The sequence below is a fragment of the Oncorhynchus clarkii genome, chromosome 16, assembly GCF_045791955.1.
Source record: "Oncorhynchus clarkii lewisi isolate Uvic-CL-2024 chromosome 16, UVic_Ocla_1.0, whole genome shotgun sequence".
Lineage (NCBI taxonomy): Eukaryota > Metazoa > Chordata > Actinopteri > Salmoniformes > Salmonidae > Oncorhynchus > Oncorhynchus clarkii.
Window position 1 is genome coordinate 9622141 of NC_092162.1, and position 17943 is coordinate 9640083.

At 43.5% G+C, this 17943-nt stretch overlaps 1 protein-coding gene across 1 annotated transcript; it reads right to left on the reverse strand.

Moving 5' to 3' along the window:
- Window positions 1-1066: 1066 nt before the first annotated feature.
- LOC139367933 (nucleoside diphosphate kinase A-like) lies at window positions 1067-10989 on the reverse strand. The gene is made up of 5 exons (XM_071106328.1): window positions 10858-10989; window positions 8306-8435; window positions 5313-5414; window positions 3764-3876; window positions 1067-1447 (listed from the first exon to the last, which is right to left on the reverse strand). The coding sequence occupies exons 2-5, from the start codon at window positions 8429-8431 to the stop codon at window positions 1333-1335; spliced, it is 456 nt and encodes a 151-aa protein (XP_070962429.1). The 5' UTR covers window positions 8432-8435; window positions 10858-10989; the 3' UTR covers window positions 1067-1332.
- Window positions 10990-17943: the final 6954 nt, after the last annotated feature.

Below are 17943 nucleotides of genomic sequence, written 5' to 3' on the forward strand. Positions count from 1 at the left end.
AAGTATCAAAAGTAAAAGTATGAATAACTTAAAATTCCTTATATTAAGCAAACCAGTTTATTTATGGAGAGCCAGGGGCACACTCCAACACTCAGACATAATTTAAAAACAAGGCATGTGTTTAGTGAGTGTGCCAGATCAGAAACAGTAGGGATGACCAGAGATGTTCTCATTTCCTGTCCTGCTAAGCATTCAAAATGTACCGTGTAAGGAAAATGTAGTAAAAAGTAAAATTTTCTTTAGGAATGTAGTGAAATAAAAGTTGTCTAAAAATATAAATAGTAAAGTACAGATACCCCAAAAACATCTTAATTACTTAAGTACTTTACACCACTGTCCATTATGAAGCACACACCTTTTAAACCACAGCTTCGCCTCAAATCATTATAAATCCATCAGAAATGGACACATGCATCAACTTGTTTGAGTCGGTTCAACAGAACGCCGAGAAGGCCATTGATGAGTCCCCGGCAGATAAGATAAGCCAAAATGGGGTTTTGGACTTGTGGGCAACGTCCTGGAGATGAGAGCCAGACCTGAGGATTGGAGCTCCGAGGTCACTGTAGCCTGTAGTGGACACCCAGTGAGTCTCTGGAGACCCCTGCAATGAGACGGACTACAGATATCTGTCAGATAAGACCCTGCCGGGCTCAGGTGTTTTCACGATAGGCATCTCAGGTCACACCTTCCCAATGACACCAGCACTATTCTTAGCATATTCTCTGTTCTGTGGGAGTGCACGTGCGTGATGCTTCCAACTTTAGTGTCATCCCAGGTCCCAACCACTCCTCTACCATTAGGTTGACCGTTAGCTCAACTGCGCAAAGCAGCAGATCTACAGTTAATCCCAATCTGAGATTATGGAGCCGGCTAATCCCTCTTAATGTTGGCAGTGACGAGGCCTGCCTGTTAATGTTTGAAATGTCAATCTGGTCACAGCACCGAAGCACACAAGACATGGGTGCACTATTAAACTGTCTATGTTCAAAGAAAAGTTTATGTTCATGATGTAAAGTACAATAATATCTATAGAAAATGATGTGTTATAATCAACAACAAGGAAAAATAAGGGGTTGTGATTTTTTTTATTGGAAAGCTGAACAAATGACAATAAAAAAACATTTTCACTATGACAACTGTACGTCCGGAGGAATGAATGGAATCAGCGATGGACCAATTACAGATGGGTACAGAAGATGAACAGGAAGTGGTGTGGTCCTCAGTGGCCAGGAAGAGATTTATATTCCCACTTCTAATGCTGATGGTTATGGTTTATGGATGGTAAACTGATCCTAGACCTGTGCCTGGGGGCAACTTGTAGCCTTCAGCTCCTCAGTAGAGCCAGCTGCTGGAGCAGCTAGTGTAACTGCACAGCTCCTCAGGTTTGAACCACAGGTTGATCTCTGTGTTAGCACTCTCTACGGAGTCACTGCCATGGATGATGTTCCTGAAACAATAAGGAAAGAACAATTATTATCATTTAATGACATAAGGAAAGATAATTATATTTAAGGACTATGGATAGAGTTTGAAAGTACTGTAGTTGTCAAAGCGATGTAAATAGTGCCTGATGGCTGATAATGCAGGAGAGCTTGTTCTGAAGGCAGCGCTGCAGTGGTCACTAGCTGGCACAGCCACAAAGTCATACAAATCTGTTTTTTTAAACCTAACCATAACCCCAGGCACAGGTCTAGGACCAGTGCCCTAAAAGTTCAAGGACCCTTGGACTAAAAACCTCCCTCTGCAACTGGATCCTGGACTTCCTATCGGGACGCCCCCAGGTGGTAAGGGTAGGTAACAACATCAGCCACACTAATCCTCAAAACTGGAGCCCCTCAGGGGTCCGTGCTCATTCCCCTCCAGCGCTCCCTGTTCACCCATGACTGCATGGCCAAGCACGATTCCAACACCATTATCAAGTTTGCCGACAACACAGCCTGATCACCGACAATGATGAGACAGCCTATAGGGAGGAGGTCAGATACCTGGCAGTGTGGTGCCAAGATAACATCCTCTCCCTCAACATGATCAAGACAAAGTAGAAGATTGTGGACTACAGGAAAAGGAGGACCATTCTCATCAATGGGGCTGTAGTGGAGCAGGTTGAGAGCTTCAAGTTCCTTGGTGTCCACATCAACAAACTATCATGGTCCAAACACACCAAGACAGTCGTGAAGAGGGCACAACAACACCTTTACCCCCTCAGGAGACTGAAGAGATTTGGCATGGGTCCTCAGATCCTCAAAAGGTTCTAAAGCTGCAACATCGAGAGCATTCTGAACGGTTGCATCACCGCCTGGTATGGAAACTGCTCGGCCTCCGACCGCAAGGTACTACAGAGGGTAGTGCGTATGGCCCAGTACATCACTGCCCCATTTTTACACTGCTGCTACACTCTGTTTATTATCCATGCATAGTCACTTTCTCTACCTACATGTACATACTACCTTAATTACCTCGAATAAACAGAGCCCCCGCACATTGACTCTGTACCGGTACCCCCTGTATATAGCCTCCACATGGACTCTGTACCGGTACCCCCTGTATTTGCCTCCACATGGACTCTGTACCGGTACCCCCTGTATATAGCCTCCACATGGACTCTGTACCGGTACCCCCTGTATATAGCCTCCACATGGACTCTGTACCGGTACCCCCTGTATATAGCCTCCACATGGACTCTGTACCGGTACCCCCTGTATATAGCCTCCACATGGACTCTGTACCGGTACCCCCTGTATATAGCCTCACTACTGTTATTTTATTGTTCCTCCTTAAATTCATTTTTTTATTATTCAGTTTATTTTAGTAAATACTTTTTTTCTTAAAACTGCATTGTTGGTTAAGGGCTTGTAAGTAAGCATTTCACTGTAAGGTCTAACCTGTTGTATCAGCGTATGTGACAAATACAATTTGATTTGAACCCTAACCTTAACTACACTGCTAACCCTAATGCCTAACCTGACATTAAGACCAAAAAGCACATTTTTCTTTTCATAAATGTTTACAATATAAACAATTTTGACCTTGCAGCCGGCCTATTTAAGGAGAAATGGCTCAATTCTGCCTCCAGGAGAAGACGCATGACAATAAGCGTCAACCTGCACAGGTAACGCAGCACAAATACTACACCGCCATGCAGCACAAATACTACACCGCCATGCAGCACAAATACTACACCGCCATGCAGCACAAATACTACACCGCCATGCAGCACAAATACTACACCGCCATGCAGCACAAATACTACACCGCCATGCAGCACAAATACTACACCGCCATGCAGCACAAATACTACACCGCCATGCAGCACAAATACTACACCGCCATGCAGCACAAATACTACACCGCCATGCAGCACAAATACTACACCGCCATGCAGCACAAATACTACACCGCCCTGCAGCACAAATACTACACCGCCATGCAGCACAAATACTACACCGCCCTGCAGCACAAATACTACACCGCCATGCAGCACAAATACTACACCCTCAGAATGGGTACGAATCCTGTCTCAGACACCGCTCTGCATCTCCCTCGCTCTCTCGGTCTCCCCTCTCACTTCAAATCTCTGTCTAAATAAAAAGTGAAAATACCCCATAAAGTGTGTGTGTGATATATATATATAACGAGTATCGCGATACTGGTATGGTCCTGGCCCTGATGATAAACCTATTATCCATCATAAAGGTTGAGGCTTCATAGAATCTTTACATTATAGGATCACTGTGTTATGTCTCGTACTGCGATTGATTCTCACCTGCCCACTTGGATGCAGTAGTCTCCTCGGATGGTGCCGGGTTTGGAGTCGGCAGGGTTGGTCTCTCCTAGCATCACTCTGCCGGTCTTCACCACATTCAACCCTTCCCACACCTGGCACCCCACACACAGAGGGATAACGCTTTATTAAACACAGTATTCTTTCTGATCTTCCATTTCTATGCACAGCGGTCAAATACATTTCAAGATAGAAGTACTAGTCTTTACCCTCCTGCTGTGTTCCAGTCGTATTGGACCGATTTACAAGTTCTCTCTGAAAAATGTAGTTCATTTAATCTGATTGTCATAAGGTTCCATGACTTTGTCCACACAGTGCATCTGAACACACAAAATACATGTTGATTATTTTCATAACGTTTTGGATGTTTTATTTTAACTTTTGAACACCTGTGGTGTTCCTGACCGGTCATTAGAAATGAATGGGTGAGACTAGAATTAGTGTATAAAACTGAGTTCAGCCACATGACCATTCATCAGATGGACACACTTCCTCTCCCAGATGCCTCACATGCATGTGTGTTTGAGCACGCACACACACACTCACACCTTCTTGGCTTCCATGGCAACCCCCACGGGGAACCACATCTGCTGGCATTCTCACAAACAATCGCAACATTGTTTCAATAATATATATATATAGAACTTTTCTCGCAGCTCTGGTATATAAAGCTTTTTTGAGGCCTTGATCACAATTCATTCTGTGGCAGCACAATGACCAAACAATATACTGTATGTGAGGCTCTTGGTCATATCTTTGATCATGACACTGGTGAGGAGGAGAGTCCTTGTTAAACTTTGACACAAAGTAGTCTGTGATAAATACCACAATATGTTTCATCTGAGTATTTGTTATAGTCAAAATAATACATACATTATGCTTTTTTTACTCAAAAATGAGTTGTATGAGCTCAGGTCAATAAGGCCTACAGGCCATGAATAGGAAATAGAAGTTCAAAACCTGTAATGTTCACAAGAACTTAAGTTGATAAAAAGAACTAACACAACATTAGGTGATAATGTATGTATTATGGATTTATAATCAGCTATAATGGGGAGTTCATTTTGGACTGGAAACACAATTAACATGAAGCGAACACAACAGGAGGGTTAATATGTTGACGCCTGGAGGATCAAAGTTATGATCTGACATTGGTGCAGATAGCGAATGTGTTTATGGTGCAGTTCCCCGTTACAGGAGCTATTAGGAACCACAGTTCCCCGTTACAGGAGCTATTAGGAACCACAGTTCCCCGTTACAGGAGCTATTAGGAACCACAGTTCCCCGTTACAGGAGCTATTAGGAACCACAGTTCCCCGTTACAGGAGCTATTAGGAACCACAGTTCCCCGTTACAGGAGCTATTAGGAACCACAGTTCCCTGTTACAGGAGCTATTAGGAACCACAGATTCCCGTTACAGGTGCTATTAGGAACCACAGCATTAGAATGTGTAGTCTTTTCTGTCTTCTTGTAGGAGAAACTAGATGCTTACATCATGTCAATGAACACAACAAGGAACGTTTGTCTTACCATAGCCACCACTGGGCCGGAGGCCATGTAGCTGACGAGACCAGGGAAGAAGGGTCTGTCCTTCAGGTCGGCATAGTGCTTCTTCAGCAGAGACTCTGGGGCCTGGGTTAGTCAGACACAACAGCCACAACCGTCAATAACCCATCATAATCATAGGGACACACACACAAGGCATATCACGGCAAAATACACTGGGCTATGTTGAACATCAGTCGTAGAATCGCCAGGCGCAAAGGATCCTGTAACAATCACGTCGACAACATGCATTTCATTTTTGGGGGGGATTTAGCAGACGCTCTCCATACAAGGGTTTGGTAAAGCTACAGCCAATATCTGGAGAGCTCCAGTGTACAAACATTAGGAACATCTTCGTAATATTGAGTTGCACCCCTTTTAGCTCTCAGAAGTGCCTCAATTCATCGGGGCATGAACCCTACAAGGTGTTGAAAGCGTTCCACAGGGATGCTGGCCCATGTTGGCGCCAATGCTTCCCACAGTTGGGTCAAGTTGGCTGGATGTCCTTTGGGTGGTGGACCATTCTTAATACACACAGGAAACTGTTAAGCATGAATCGTCCAGCAGCGTTGCAGTTCTTGACACACTTAAACCGGTGCGCCTGGCACTTACTACCAAATCCTGTTCAAAAAGGCACTGAAATATTTTGTCTTGCCCATTCACCCTCCGAATGGCACATACACAATATATATCTCAGTTGTCTCAAGGCTTAAAACATCCATCTTTAAGCCGTCTCCTCCCATTCATCTACACTGATTGAAGTGGATTTAACAAGCGACATCAATAAGGGATAAAAGCTTTCACCTGGATTCACATGGTCAGTCTATGTCATGGAAAGAGATCTTTATGTTTTGTACATTCACAGGAAGTCACCAGAGCTTGTAACCAGGAACCAAGCGCTTAACCCTGAAATAGCCCACCGTAAACAGAGTGACTATTATCAGTGGGCCCTCCTGATCCCTGGGTTCGGGGGTCACAGGCAGCCTTCCTGGCCACAGACCAACACACAGAGAATCAGGAGACAACACTCAATGCTAATCACACCTGTGGATAAGAACAGTCAGCAAGATCCTCTGCACTGTCCTCTACCCTACTGTACAGCACCCTACTGTACAGCATCCTAATTTAGTCTACTGTACAGAACCCTAATGTAGCCTAATGTACCCTACCGCACTCAGTGGTGGTTGGTGTCTTTTAAGATGAGGCAGGACGATCATTTTTTTTATGAGCATGGCTTTAATTCTAAATACACCATATTCAATGTAAAAATGATAGGTTTAGGCTACTACATGTTACTCTAATTTTCCCTATACCCACCACGAGGTTGCTACAACCTAGCCTATGAATGAAAGTTTACAACGTAGGCGCACTCAGGTAGAGAGAAATTTGAGTATTCAAGGTGACAGACAGTGACACATTCAATACCGCCTTGCACACTCTTGCCTGCATCTAGATAATCTAGGGTGTAATCATTAGTCCAACAGTTTAAAATAAGAGAGTTTATAATGGACAAATTCAGGTATGTTTATCCAAGTGGAGGCTACTGAGGGAAGGACGGCCCATAATGTCTAGAATGGAGTAAATAAAATATATGAAAACCATGTGTTTGATACCATTCCATTTACTCCATTCCAGCCATTATTATGAGTCGTCCTCCCCTCACCAGCCTCCACTGGTTGATCCACGTTTCGTTATGTTTGCTTCTGCTTTTGAGAAAGTTTTTCAACAGAATTAGTGGAACGAATACAGTCAGTTACACCAGAGGCCCCGGTGGCAATAAATTAATTAAACCAAAAGCTTACCTTGGAAGAGTTCCAGTGTTGGATAGCCATAGACAGCTAGCTAACATAGCATCCCTCTCTGTTGGATAGCCATAGCCAGCTAGCTAACATAGCATCCCTCTCTGTTGGATAGCCATAGTCAGCTAGCTAACATAGCATCCCTCTGTTTGATAGCCATAGCCAGCCAGCTAACATAGCATCCCTCTCTGTTGGATAGCCATAGCCAGCTAGCTAACATAGCATCCCTCTCTGTTGGATAGCCATAGCCAGCTAGCTAACATAGCATCCCTCTCTGTTCAAGAGCATCCCTCTCTGTTCAACTATTTTCTCCCTCCCTCTTTGGGTCAGCTACTTAACACGTTTCATGTACTGCAGTGCTAGCTAGGTGTAGCTTATGCTTTCAGTACTAGATTGATTCTCTGATCCTTTGATTGGGTGAACAACATGTCAGTTCATGCTTCAAGAGCTTGGATAGGTTGGAGGACGTCCTCCGGAAGTTGTCATAATTACTGTGGAAGTATATGGAAAGGGGTGAGAACCATGAGCCTCCTAGGTTTTGTATTGAAGTCAATGTACCCAGAGGAGGACGGAAGCTAGCTGCCCTCCAGCTACACCATGGTTCTACCCTACAGAGTGCTGTTGAAGCTACTGTAAACCTTTATTGCAAAACAATGTATTTTAATCAATTATCTGGTGACGTGAATATATTTTCTATAGTTACTCTAATGTACCCGACTTTACCCTAATGTACTCTACTATACTGTAGCCTACTGTACTCTACTGTATTGTATGTCCAATCATTGTGTATTGGCACAAGTTCTTGCTTAGATGGTATTTTATTAGGATCCCCATTAGCTGTTGCAAAAGCTGCAGCTACTCTTCCTGGGGTCCAACATGAAACATAATACAGAATAACATAATACAGAACATCAATAGAAAAGAACAGCACTACAAATATATTTTTAAAGGCACACGTAGACTACGTATCAATGCATACACACAAACTATAGTTGACTTTTGTCAAGGTTCAAGATACATGTTTTTTTTAAGAATATCTGTCAGATAGCTGATTTACATAATGGATAGGCCTGCCATTCAGTCCTAATTACTGGTTAATAATGTCCTGAAAGTGAAAAGGATTATATAGATAACATTTGAAATAAAATAAAAGAGATTACAGTAAGTAGAATAACGTACCTGGATGAATTTCATCCCCACCAGTTTGAAGCCCTTTAGCTCAAATCTCTTGATGATATCTCCGACAAGCCTCCTCTGAACTCCATCTGGCTTAATGGCAATGAACGTCCGCTCCTCGTTTGACATGGCGCTATAAGGACAGAAGAACATGACAGTAGAAAAAGAGAGAGGTACACAGTGACGAGGAGAGAGGGGGGGGGGGGGGGGGGTTAAGAGAGAAAGAGGGGGTAGAGGAGAGAGAGAGAGAGGGGGTAGAGGAGAGAGAGAGAGAGGGGGTAGAGGAGAGAGAAAGAGAGGGGGTAGAGGAGAGAGAAAGAGGGGGGGTAGAGGAGAGAGAAAGAGGGGGGGTAGAGGAGAGAGAAAGAGGGGGGGTAGAGGAGAGAGAAAGAGGGGGGGTAGAGGAGAGAGAAAGAGGGGGGGTAGAGGAGAGAGAAAGAGGGGGGGTAGAGGAGAGAGAAAGAGGGGGGGGTAGAGGAGAGAGAAAGAGGGGGGGGTAGAGGAGAGAGAAGGGTAAATAAACAAGCAAATTCCACTGAATATCAGTGCAGACAACGTTACTTACTTGCATTTGGCAAATTGGGTTTTGAGTTGCGGTGCCGAGGCCCTCGACCCCATCACGGGACAATCTCATGAATAGAGACACAGACACTGTGCACACCGGGCTCCCATTGCAAGGTAAAACCTCTAACTTTGCATCTGACAACTGTCATGCTCTGTAAGGTCTTTGACTCGCTGCCAGAAGATAATCTTCCAGAATCACCTGCATCAAAATCACGTTTGCGCATGACCAGAAGTGTGCCGCTCAGTATGCACGTAATCCTCTTTACGTTTAAATAGCTACCTACGCCAAGAAGTAGCCACTGTAACGGGAAAAAAAAACTGTTGATGTGGCCTTCAGAAAGGAACTTAACCCTAATTTGCTCCAGTGGTGCTGTAGTACTATGGCTGACCTTGTAAAACACCACATTTCACTGCACCTATACGGTGTATGACAAAAAAACACAAAAAAAAACTATTACAGTCATTTTGGGGTTTGATCAACATAAAAACATTGAAACATTTTACTGCATCATACTGTAAATGATGGTGCATTTTGGGAAAATGTTGTGGGTGGGGAAAGAATTGCTGAATTTCAAATGGTACTGTGATTCCACCCCACAGAATACAGTAGTGTACCGTATTTTTGGACAGCCAAAAACCTTTTGACCACTAGTGGGTGCAATGTATCGTTTTGAGGTGTGCCTTGTAAGAGGCTACATTTGTGCCAGCAGTTAGTGAGAATGAGCTACCAATTTACCCCCTGTTGTTATAGTGCCTCATCAATTTAGGGGACAGATTGGAGTGTCAGTCTTAAACTTTACTGGTTGAGCATTTTGCCCTGTCCTTTTGGTCTGTTTTGCCCTGTAGTCACTACCAGTTTGGAAGCCTTGGTTAAGGCTTATACAAGTGATATAAAACACCAAATAGTCATTGACATTGTAATGAAACAGCAGGGATGTATGATATGATGTAATGTGTAAACACATTACTTAGGATTGGTGCAAGCAATCAAGCTAAGTAATTAAAGTAAAATGCAGTCAAACATAAAAACCCTTCCCCTCAATGAATTTCCTTCCTTTATCCATTAATTAATTACTTACAACTAGCATTTTTTTTTTTTAAACAATAGATAAAAGGTTATTTCTTAGGTATTGTACAGTGTGCCTTTACATAGTATTTGCTTTGTCACTGTTTTTAGATTAGAGTAGATGTAATGCAATATGAAGTACAGTAATTTACTGAGCTGAGCTGCCTGTAAATTACTGTCAAATTCACTCCCTCGCCTTTACAGTGCAAGCCTATACAAGTGAGAGAACTGGAGTGCCAGAATTTGCCATCATCGCCAACGCCCAGCGTGGTGCCACGAACCAGGAAGAGCAAGTGGGCTACTTTCTGCGCACTCGCTTTATGACCTCAATATACACTACTGTAATCGGTGTTAGAGCACAATTAATGTTGAACACTTGTATAACACAACACAATGTAACATGTTTGCAAATTCCTACAAAATGGGAGTTGCAACTCATTCAAATGAGCGCAAGAGTACTTTGACTAATGTATTTGTAGTCAATGTGTCGGATCCCAGTAAAACTAAGGCGTCGGCTAATGAGATCCTAATAAATCAAAGCATCAATACACCCGGATTCGTTCCAACACACCGTTTTACAACACTGAACAAATACAATGTCATAAAAACACCAATGTATTCATATATTCTGTAGGATAATATCCCGAATGGCACCCATGTGCGTCTCCAGGTAAAACTATGTGGAAAATCACTCAGCAAATTTATTCCCGCCAGATGACATCGCCATTCGAGAGGGTAAAGGTTGTCTGTCTAGAAGAGCTACAACTAGCCTACGACATGTTTACCGCGATATTAAACGATTATATACATGGAATATAGAAACGAATTAGGTCTGAAATATACCAGTTGAAGACATGCAATGTATTTTTGACGTTACATTGGTCGCAAGAGGTATCATATAAACTATGAAGTAGTTTTACTGTACCTTGGTGACTGAGCGTGTTCGCGACGGACAGTGAGCTAGGCGGGTTACTTCCGCTAATGCTGTGCTCCCAGTAATCCAGGCCAGATTGTACTCTTTGTTTCTTGCTTTTATACACGGAGGCGGGGACTGCCATACCGGTTTCAACGAAATACATGAGTTGGAACGAATAAATGTTGGTTTATCCGTGTTGTACCACCTCCCTCTTTATGTGGGTCGCAACAACCTAATGGGTATGGGGAGTATTGAGATTATATGAACATTATTGAAACAAGTAGCCTTCTTTTAGGTGCGCAGTCTTTAAAAATGGTGACAACTGTGGCATGCTACACGCTAAAAACAAATGTTTCTCTACTATAGTGGCTCGTAACCATAGCAGAATCCTTTGTGGTGCTATATGGAACATGTTTTTTTTCAAGGTTCTATGAATAACCATGCTCAAATGGAATCTGTACGGTGCTGTAAAGAACCCTTTCCTAAAATTCTATAAATACCCATTAAAAAAGCTTCTTTAGCACCAAAAAAGGGTTCCACTATTGTTAAAACCCTTTTTTAAAAGCTATATAGAACCCTTTAAAAGTTTTTTTTATAGAACCTTTATGGAGAATGGTTCTATAAAGAACCTTTCTAAATCTCAAAGGTTCTTTGTAGAAACATACATGGTTTTTTATTCTGGTGTAGTAGCCATATGTTGTTAAAATTCCATAGGTTTTATTGTGTTATATTAACAAGTTAAATCAGGTGTGCAAGCTCTGAAACAGCTGGGTCCCCAAGGAGACAGTTGAGAACTGCTGACTTATTCAGCAGTTCTCAATTAGCACAAGGTCATACATGACTCTTTCACAAGACACTACTGGCTGTAGTCATACATAATAATTAATAGCATAACACAACAGATTAGATCAACTGGAAGGACACTCTCACTCACGGTTGCACAAAAAGAGCTGTGAACAAACTATGACCCAAAATATTCTAATGAGTCGCCGCCCCTACATTTTAAGTCTAAATGGGATCCTTGGGACCTTATCCCATTGAAGTTGAAATTTAATATGGTTAAGGTAAGGGTTAATGTTAGGATTAGGTAAGGGTTATAGTTAAGGTTAGGGGAAGGATAGGGTTTAGGGTAGGGACATCCCAATGATCCCGGATTGCACTAACCTTTAAATTATCACTAAAATAAGAAATAACCATTGAAGGGCTCAATGGGTTCATTGAGTCAGTATGGTTCCACATAGAACCATCACCCTTTCCAATAACCTTTGAGGAACCCTAATTGTTTGTGTGTCTCGTGCGAGCCATGGTGCATTTTGGCAACACTACCAGTAAAGGCCCCCTGATGTTGATATCCAATGAATTACTTAATTTAACAGGCTAAATGTTTGACTCAATCTTTATAATGTTTTTTTTACAATAGATTACACAGGTGAACAAACGGACTTGAGTCAAACATAATTGGGTGAAAATGTTGCATTAAATTAAAATGAAGGTAAAAATGAACTCTCAGGCAAGTAAAATAGGTAGGCTACAGACAGTAGGACTACTAGGCAGACTTGTATTGACCCGTAGGAGAACTCTCTGAAGAAACCCTTTTTGGTTCCGGGTAGAACCCTTGAGTTCCATTTAGAACCCTTTACACAGAAGATTCTATGTCGAACCAAAATCAGTTCTACCTGGAACCAAAAAGGGTTCTACCCAGAACAAAAAGGGCTATCCTATGGGGACAGCCATAAAAACCTTTTGGAATCCTTTTTTTGTAGTGTGTAGGATCAGTTTAGCTATTTATATCATAATGAATAAGACTATATGGACAGATGGGAACCTGATCCTAGATCAGCATACCTCCTCTGAGATGCTTTGTAGATACTGGCCTAGGTCACCAACCGGGCTGTCTCAGTCTGGCAGGAGGCTAATGTCTGCATCTCAATAGTCGAATGTGGCATCCTCTCCTCATCTCCTCTCCTAAGTAAAAGTACATTACAATGGTGTGAAAGAGCTGGACAGGTGAAACCAGGGAGGCCATTGTAGACTATTGAAATGGATCCCTACTAGACATCCCATGCTGTCCTGTAAGATAATGACCTCTCTGACTTCAGTCAGGTGATGGTGTGAATTTAATTAAATGTATTTGGTTAAAAACATATACAGGACATTGTACATTGTATTCCCGGGGGACAGCATTTAGCAGTATTAATTAAAACACTTGTTTCCAAAGATGGTCCTCTATGATAAAAAGTAGCCTACAACACTGTTTTGACTAAAACAGACTCACCACCTGATAATGTATACCTTTAAACATATTACATGATGTTCATCACATGTTTATTACATTTTATAACATGTTTTTAATACAGTTTAGTTTCCTATAAGGCTGTAATGCTGCATAAAATGGGTACCGCTTTTAATCTTATGGAAGTTAATCTTGTGGCATCTGACATTTCTCGCTACAGTGCAGAGACATTTAATCTATGAAGAGTTATGATGTCATTACATTTCTCATTGAATAACATTTCACTGATGGAAATCCTCATAAGCTGCCTCTTATGAAACAGTCTAATCACAGATTTGATGAGATCTACATCGAGATATAGGATCTACATTAATCTACAAACATCTCCTCTCCTTGTAACTTAAATTTAATTCTGTGGAAATGGACTGAGAATTGTCGAGAAGCTCCCCTGAGGTTTTTTAGAATAAATATATTAGATATCTCAATACTGACTCAAATCTCCCCCTTAGATGGAATCTACTTTTATTAAACATTAAGTTTTCATCCCAGCTCTTGGCTTGTATCCAAGTCAGTGATCTAATGTCTGCTAAGACCAGTCTCTCTCCCTCTCTGCAGGCTGACTGACTGTTAAACAAGGAAGGCAGCTTCTGCAGACTGGAGTATTTATAGAGGACCTCCCTGGTGGTTAGTGTGATCATTAGACAGGTAGATAAGATCCCTGGTGGTTAGTGTGATCATTAGACAGGTAGAGGACCTCCCTGGTGGTTAGTGTGATCATTAGACAGGTAGAGGAGCTCCCTGGTGGTTAGTGTGATCATTAGACAGGTAGAGGAGCTCCCTGGTGGTTAGTGTGATCATTAGACAGGTAGAGGACCTCCCTGGTGGTTAGTGTGATCATTAGACAGGTAGAGGAGCACCCTGGTGATTAGTGTGATCATTAGACAGGTAGAGGAGCTCCCTGGTGGTTAGTGTTATTATTAGACAGGTAGAGGAGCTCCCTGGTGATTAGTGTGATCATTAGACAGGTATAGGACCTCCCTGGTGATTAGTGTGATCATTAGGCAGGTATAGGAGCTCCCTGGTGGTTAGTGTGATCATTAGGCAGGTATAGGACCTCCCTGGTGGTTAGTGTGATCATTAGGCAGGTATAGGAGCTCCCTGGCGGTTAGTGTGATCATTAGGCAGGTATAGGAGCACCCTGGTGGTTAGTGTGATCATTAGACAGGTATAGGAGCTCCCTGGTGGTTAGTGTGATCATTAGACAGGTAGAGGAGCTCCCTGGTGGTTAGTGTGATCATTAGACAGGTAGAGGAGCTCCCTGGTGATTAGTGTGATCATTAGGCAGGTATAGGAGCTCCCTGGTGATTAGTGTGATCATTAGACAGGTATAGGACCTCCCTGGTGATTAGTGTGATCATTAGGCAGGTAGAGGAGCTCCCTGGTGGTTAGTGTTATCATTAGGCAGGTATAGGAGCACCCTGGTGGTTAGTGTGATCATTAGACAGGTAGAGGAGCTCCCTGGTGGTTAGTGTGATCATTAGGCAGGTATAGGAGCTCCCTGGTGATTAGTGTGATCATTAGACAGGTAGAGGAGCACCCTGGTGGTTAGTGTGATCATTAGGCAGGTATAGGAGCTCCCTGGTGGTTAGTGTGATCATTAGACAGGTAGAGGAGCACCCTGGTGGTTAGTGTGATCATTAGGCAGGTATAGGAGCTCCCTGGTGATTAGTGTGATCATTAGACAGGTAGAGGAGCACCCTGGTGGTTAGTGTGATCATTAGGCAGGTATAGGAGCTCCCTGGTGGTTAGTGTGATCATTAGACAGGTAGAGGAGCTCCCTGGTGGTTAGTGTGATCATTAGGCAGGTATAGGAGCTCCCTGGTGATTAGTGTGATCATTAGACAGGTAGAGGAGCTCCCTGGTGGTTAGTGTGATCATTAGGCAGGTATAGGAGCTCCCTGGTGGTTAGTGTGATCATTAGGCAGGTATAGGAGCTCCCTGGTGATTAGTGTGATCATTAGACAGGTAGAGGAGCACCCTGGTGGTTAGTGTGATCATTAGGCAGGTATAGGAGCTCCCTGGTGGTTAGTGTGATCATTAGACAGGTAGAGGAGCTCCCTGGTGGTTAGTGTGATCATTAGGCAGGTATAGGAGCTCCCCCTGGTGATTAGTGTGATCATTAGACAGGTAGAGGAGATCCCTGGTGATTAGTGTGATCATTAGACAGGTATAGGAGCTCCCTGGTGGTTAGTGTGATCATTAGGCAGGTATAGGAGCTCCCTGGTGATTAGTGTGATCATTAGACAGGTAGAGGAGCACCCTGGTGGTTAGTGTGATCATTAGGCAGGTATAGGAGCTCCCTGGTGGTTAGTGTGATCATTAGACAGGTAGAGGAGCACCCTGGTGGTTAGTGTGATCATTAGGCAGGTATAGGAGCTCCCTGGTGATTAGTGTGATCATTAGACAGGTAGAGGAGCACCCTGGTGGTTAGTGTGATCATTAGGCAGGTATAGGAGCTCCCTGGTGGTTAGTGTGATCATTAGACAGGTAGAGGAGCTCCCTGGTGGTTAGTGTGATCATTAGACAGGTATAGGAGCTCCATGGTGGTTAGTGTGATCATTAGACAGGTAGAGGAGCTCCCTGGTGGTTAGTGTGATCATTAGGCAGGTATAGGAGCTCCCTGGTGGTTAGTGTTATCATTAGGCAGGTATAGGAGCGCCCTGGTGGTTAGTGTTATCATTAGACAGGTAGAAGAGCTCCCTGGTGGTTAGTGTGATCATTAGGCAGGTAGAAGAGCTCCCTGGTGGTTAGTGTGATCATTAGACAGGTAGAAGAGCTCCCTGGTGGTTAGTGTTATCATTAGGCAGGTATAGGAGCTCCAAGGTGGTTAGTGTTATTATTAGACAGGTAGATAAGATCCCTGGTGATTAGTGTGATCATTAGACAGGTAGAGGAGCTCCCTGGTGGTTAGTGTTATTATTAGACAGGTAGATAAGATCCCTGGTGGTTAGTGTGATCATTAGACAGGTAGAGGAGTTCCCTGGTGGTTAGTGTGATCATTAGGCAGGTAGAGGAGCTCCCTGGTGGTTAGTGTGATCATTAGACAGGTAGAGGATCTCCCTGATGGTTAGTGTTATTATAAGACAAGTAGAGGAGCTCCCTGGTGGTTAGTGTGATCATTAGACAGGTAGAGGAGCTCCCTGGTGGTTAGTGTGATCATTAGGCAGGTAGAGGAGCTCCTTGGTGGTTAGTGTGATCATTAGACAGGTAGAGGAGCTCCCTGGTGGTTAGTGTGATCATTAGACAGGTATAGGAGATCCCTGGTGGTTAGTGTGATCATTAGACAGGTATAGGAGATCCCTGGTGATTAGTGTGATCATTAGTCAGGTAGAGGAGCACCCTGGTGGTTAGTGTGATCATTAGACAGGTAGAGGAGAACCCTGGTGGTTAGTGTGATCATTAGACAGGTATAGGAGCACCCTGGTGGTTAGTGTGATCATTAGGCAGGTAGAGGAGCACCCTGGTGGTTAGTGTGATCATTAGACAGGTATAGGAGCTCCCTGGTGGTTAGTGTGATCATTAGACAGGTATATGAGCTCCCTGGTTGTTAGTGTGATCATTAGACAGGTAGAGGAGCTCCCTGGTGATTAGTGTGATCATTAGACAGGTAGAGGACCTCCCTGGTGGTTAGTGTGATCATTAGACAGGTATAGGACCTCCCTGGTGGTTAGTGTGATCATTAGACAGGTAGAGGAGCTCCCTGGTGATTAGTGTGATCATTAGACAGGTATAGGAGCTCCCTGGTGATTAGTGTTATCATTAGACAGGTATAGGAGCTCCCTGGTGATTAGTGTTATCATTAGACAGGTAGAAGAGCTCCCTGGTGATTAGTGTGATCATTAGACAGGTATAGGACCTCCCTGGTGGTTAGTGTGATCATTAGACAGGTATAGGACCTCCCTGGTGGTTAGTGTGATCATTAGACAGGTATAGGACCTCCCTGGTGGTTAGTGTGATCATTAGGCAGGTATAGGAGCTCCCTGGTGATTAGTGTGATCATTAGGCAGGTATAGGAGCTCCCTGGTGGTTAGTGTGATCATTAGGCAGGTATAGGAGCTCCCTGGTGATTAGTGTGATCATTAGGCAGGTATAGGAGCTCCCTGGTGATTAGTGTGATCATTAGGCAGGTATAGGAGCTCCCTGGTGATTAGTGTGATCATTAGACAGGTAGAGGAGCTCCCTGGTGATTAGTGTGATCATTAGACAGGTATAGGAGCTCCCTGGTGATTAGTGTGATCATTAGGCAGGTAGAGGAGCTCCCTGGTGATTAGTGTGATCATTAGACAGGTATAGGAGCTCCCTGGTGATTAGTGTGATCATTAGGCAGGTAGATAAGATCCCTGGTGGTTAGTGTTATCATTAGACAGGTAGAGGAGCTCCCTGGTGGTTAGTGTGATCATTAGGCAGGTATAGGAGCTCCCTGGTGATTAGTGTGATCATTAGGCAGGTATAGGAGCTCCCTGGTGGTTAGTGTTATCATTAGGCAGGTATAGGAGCTCCCTGGTGATTAGTGTGATCATTAGGCAGGTATAGGAGCTCCCTGGTTGTTAGTGTGATCATTAGGCAGGTATAGGAGCTCCCTGGTGATTAGTGTGATCATTAGGCAGGTATAGGAGCTCCCTGGTGGTTAGTGTGATCATTAGGCAGGTATAGGAGCTCCCTGGTGGTTAGTGTGATCATTAGACAGGTATAGGAGCTCCCTGGTGGTTAGTGTGATCATTAGGCAGGTATAGGAGCTCCCTGGTGGTTAGTGTTATCATTAGGCAGGTATAGGAGCTCCCTGGTGGTTAGTGTGATCATTA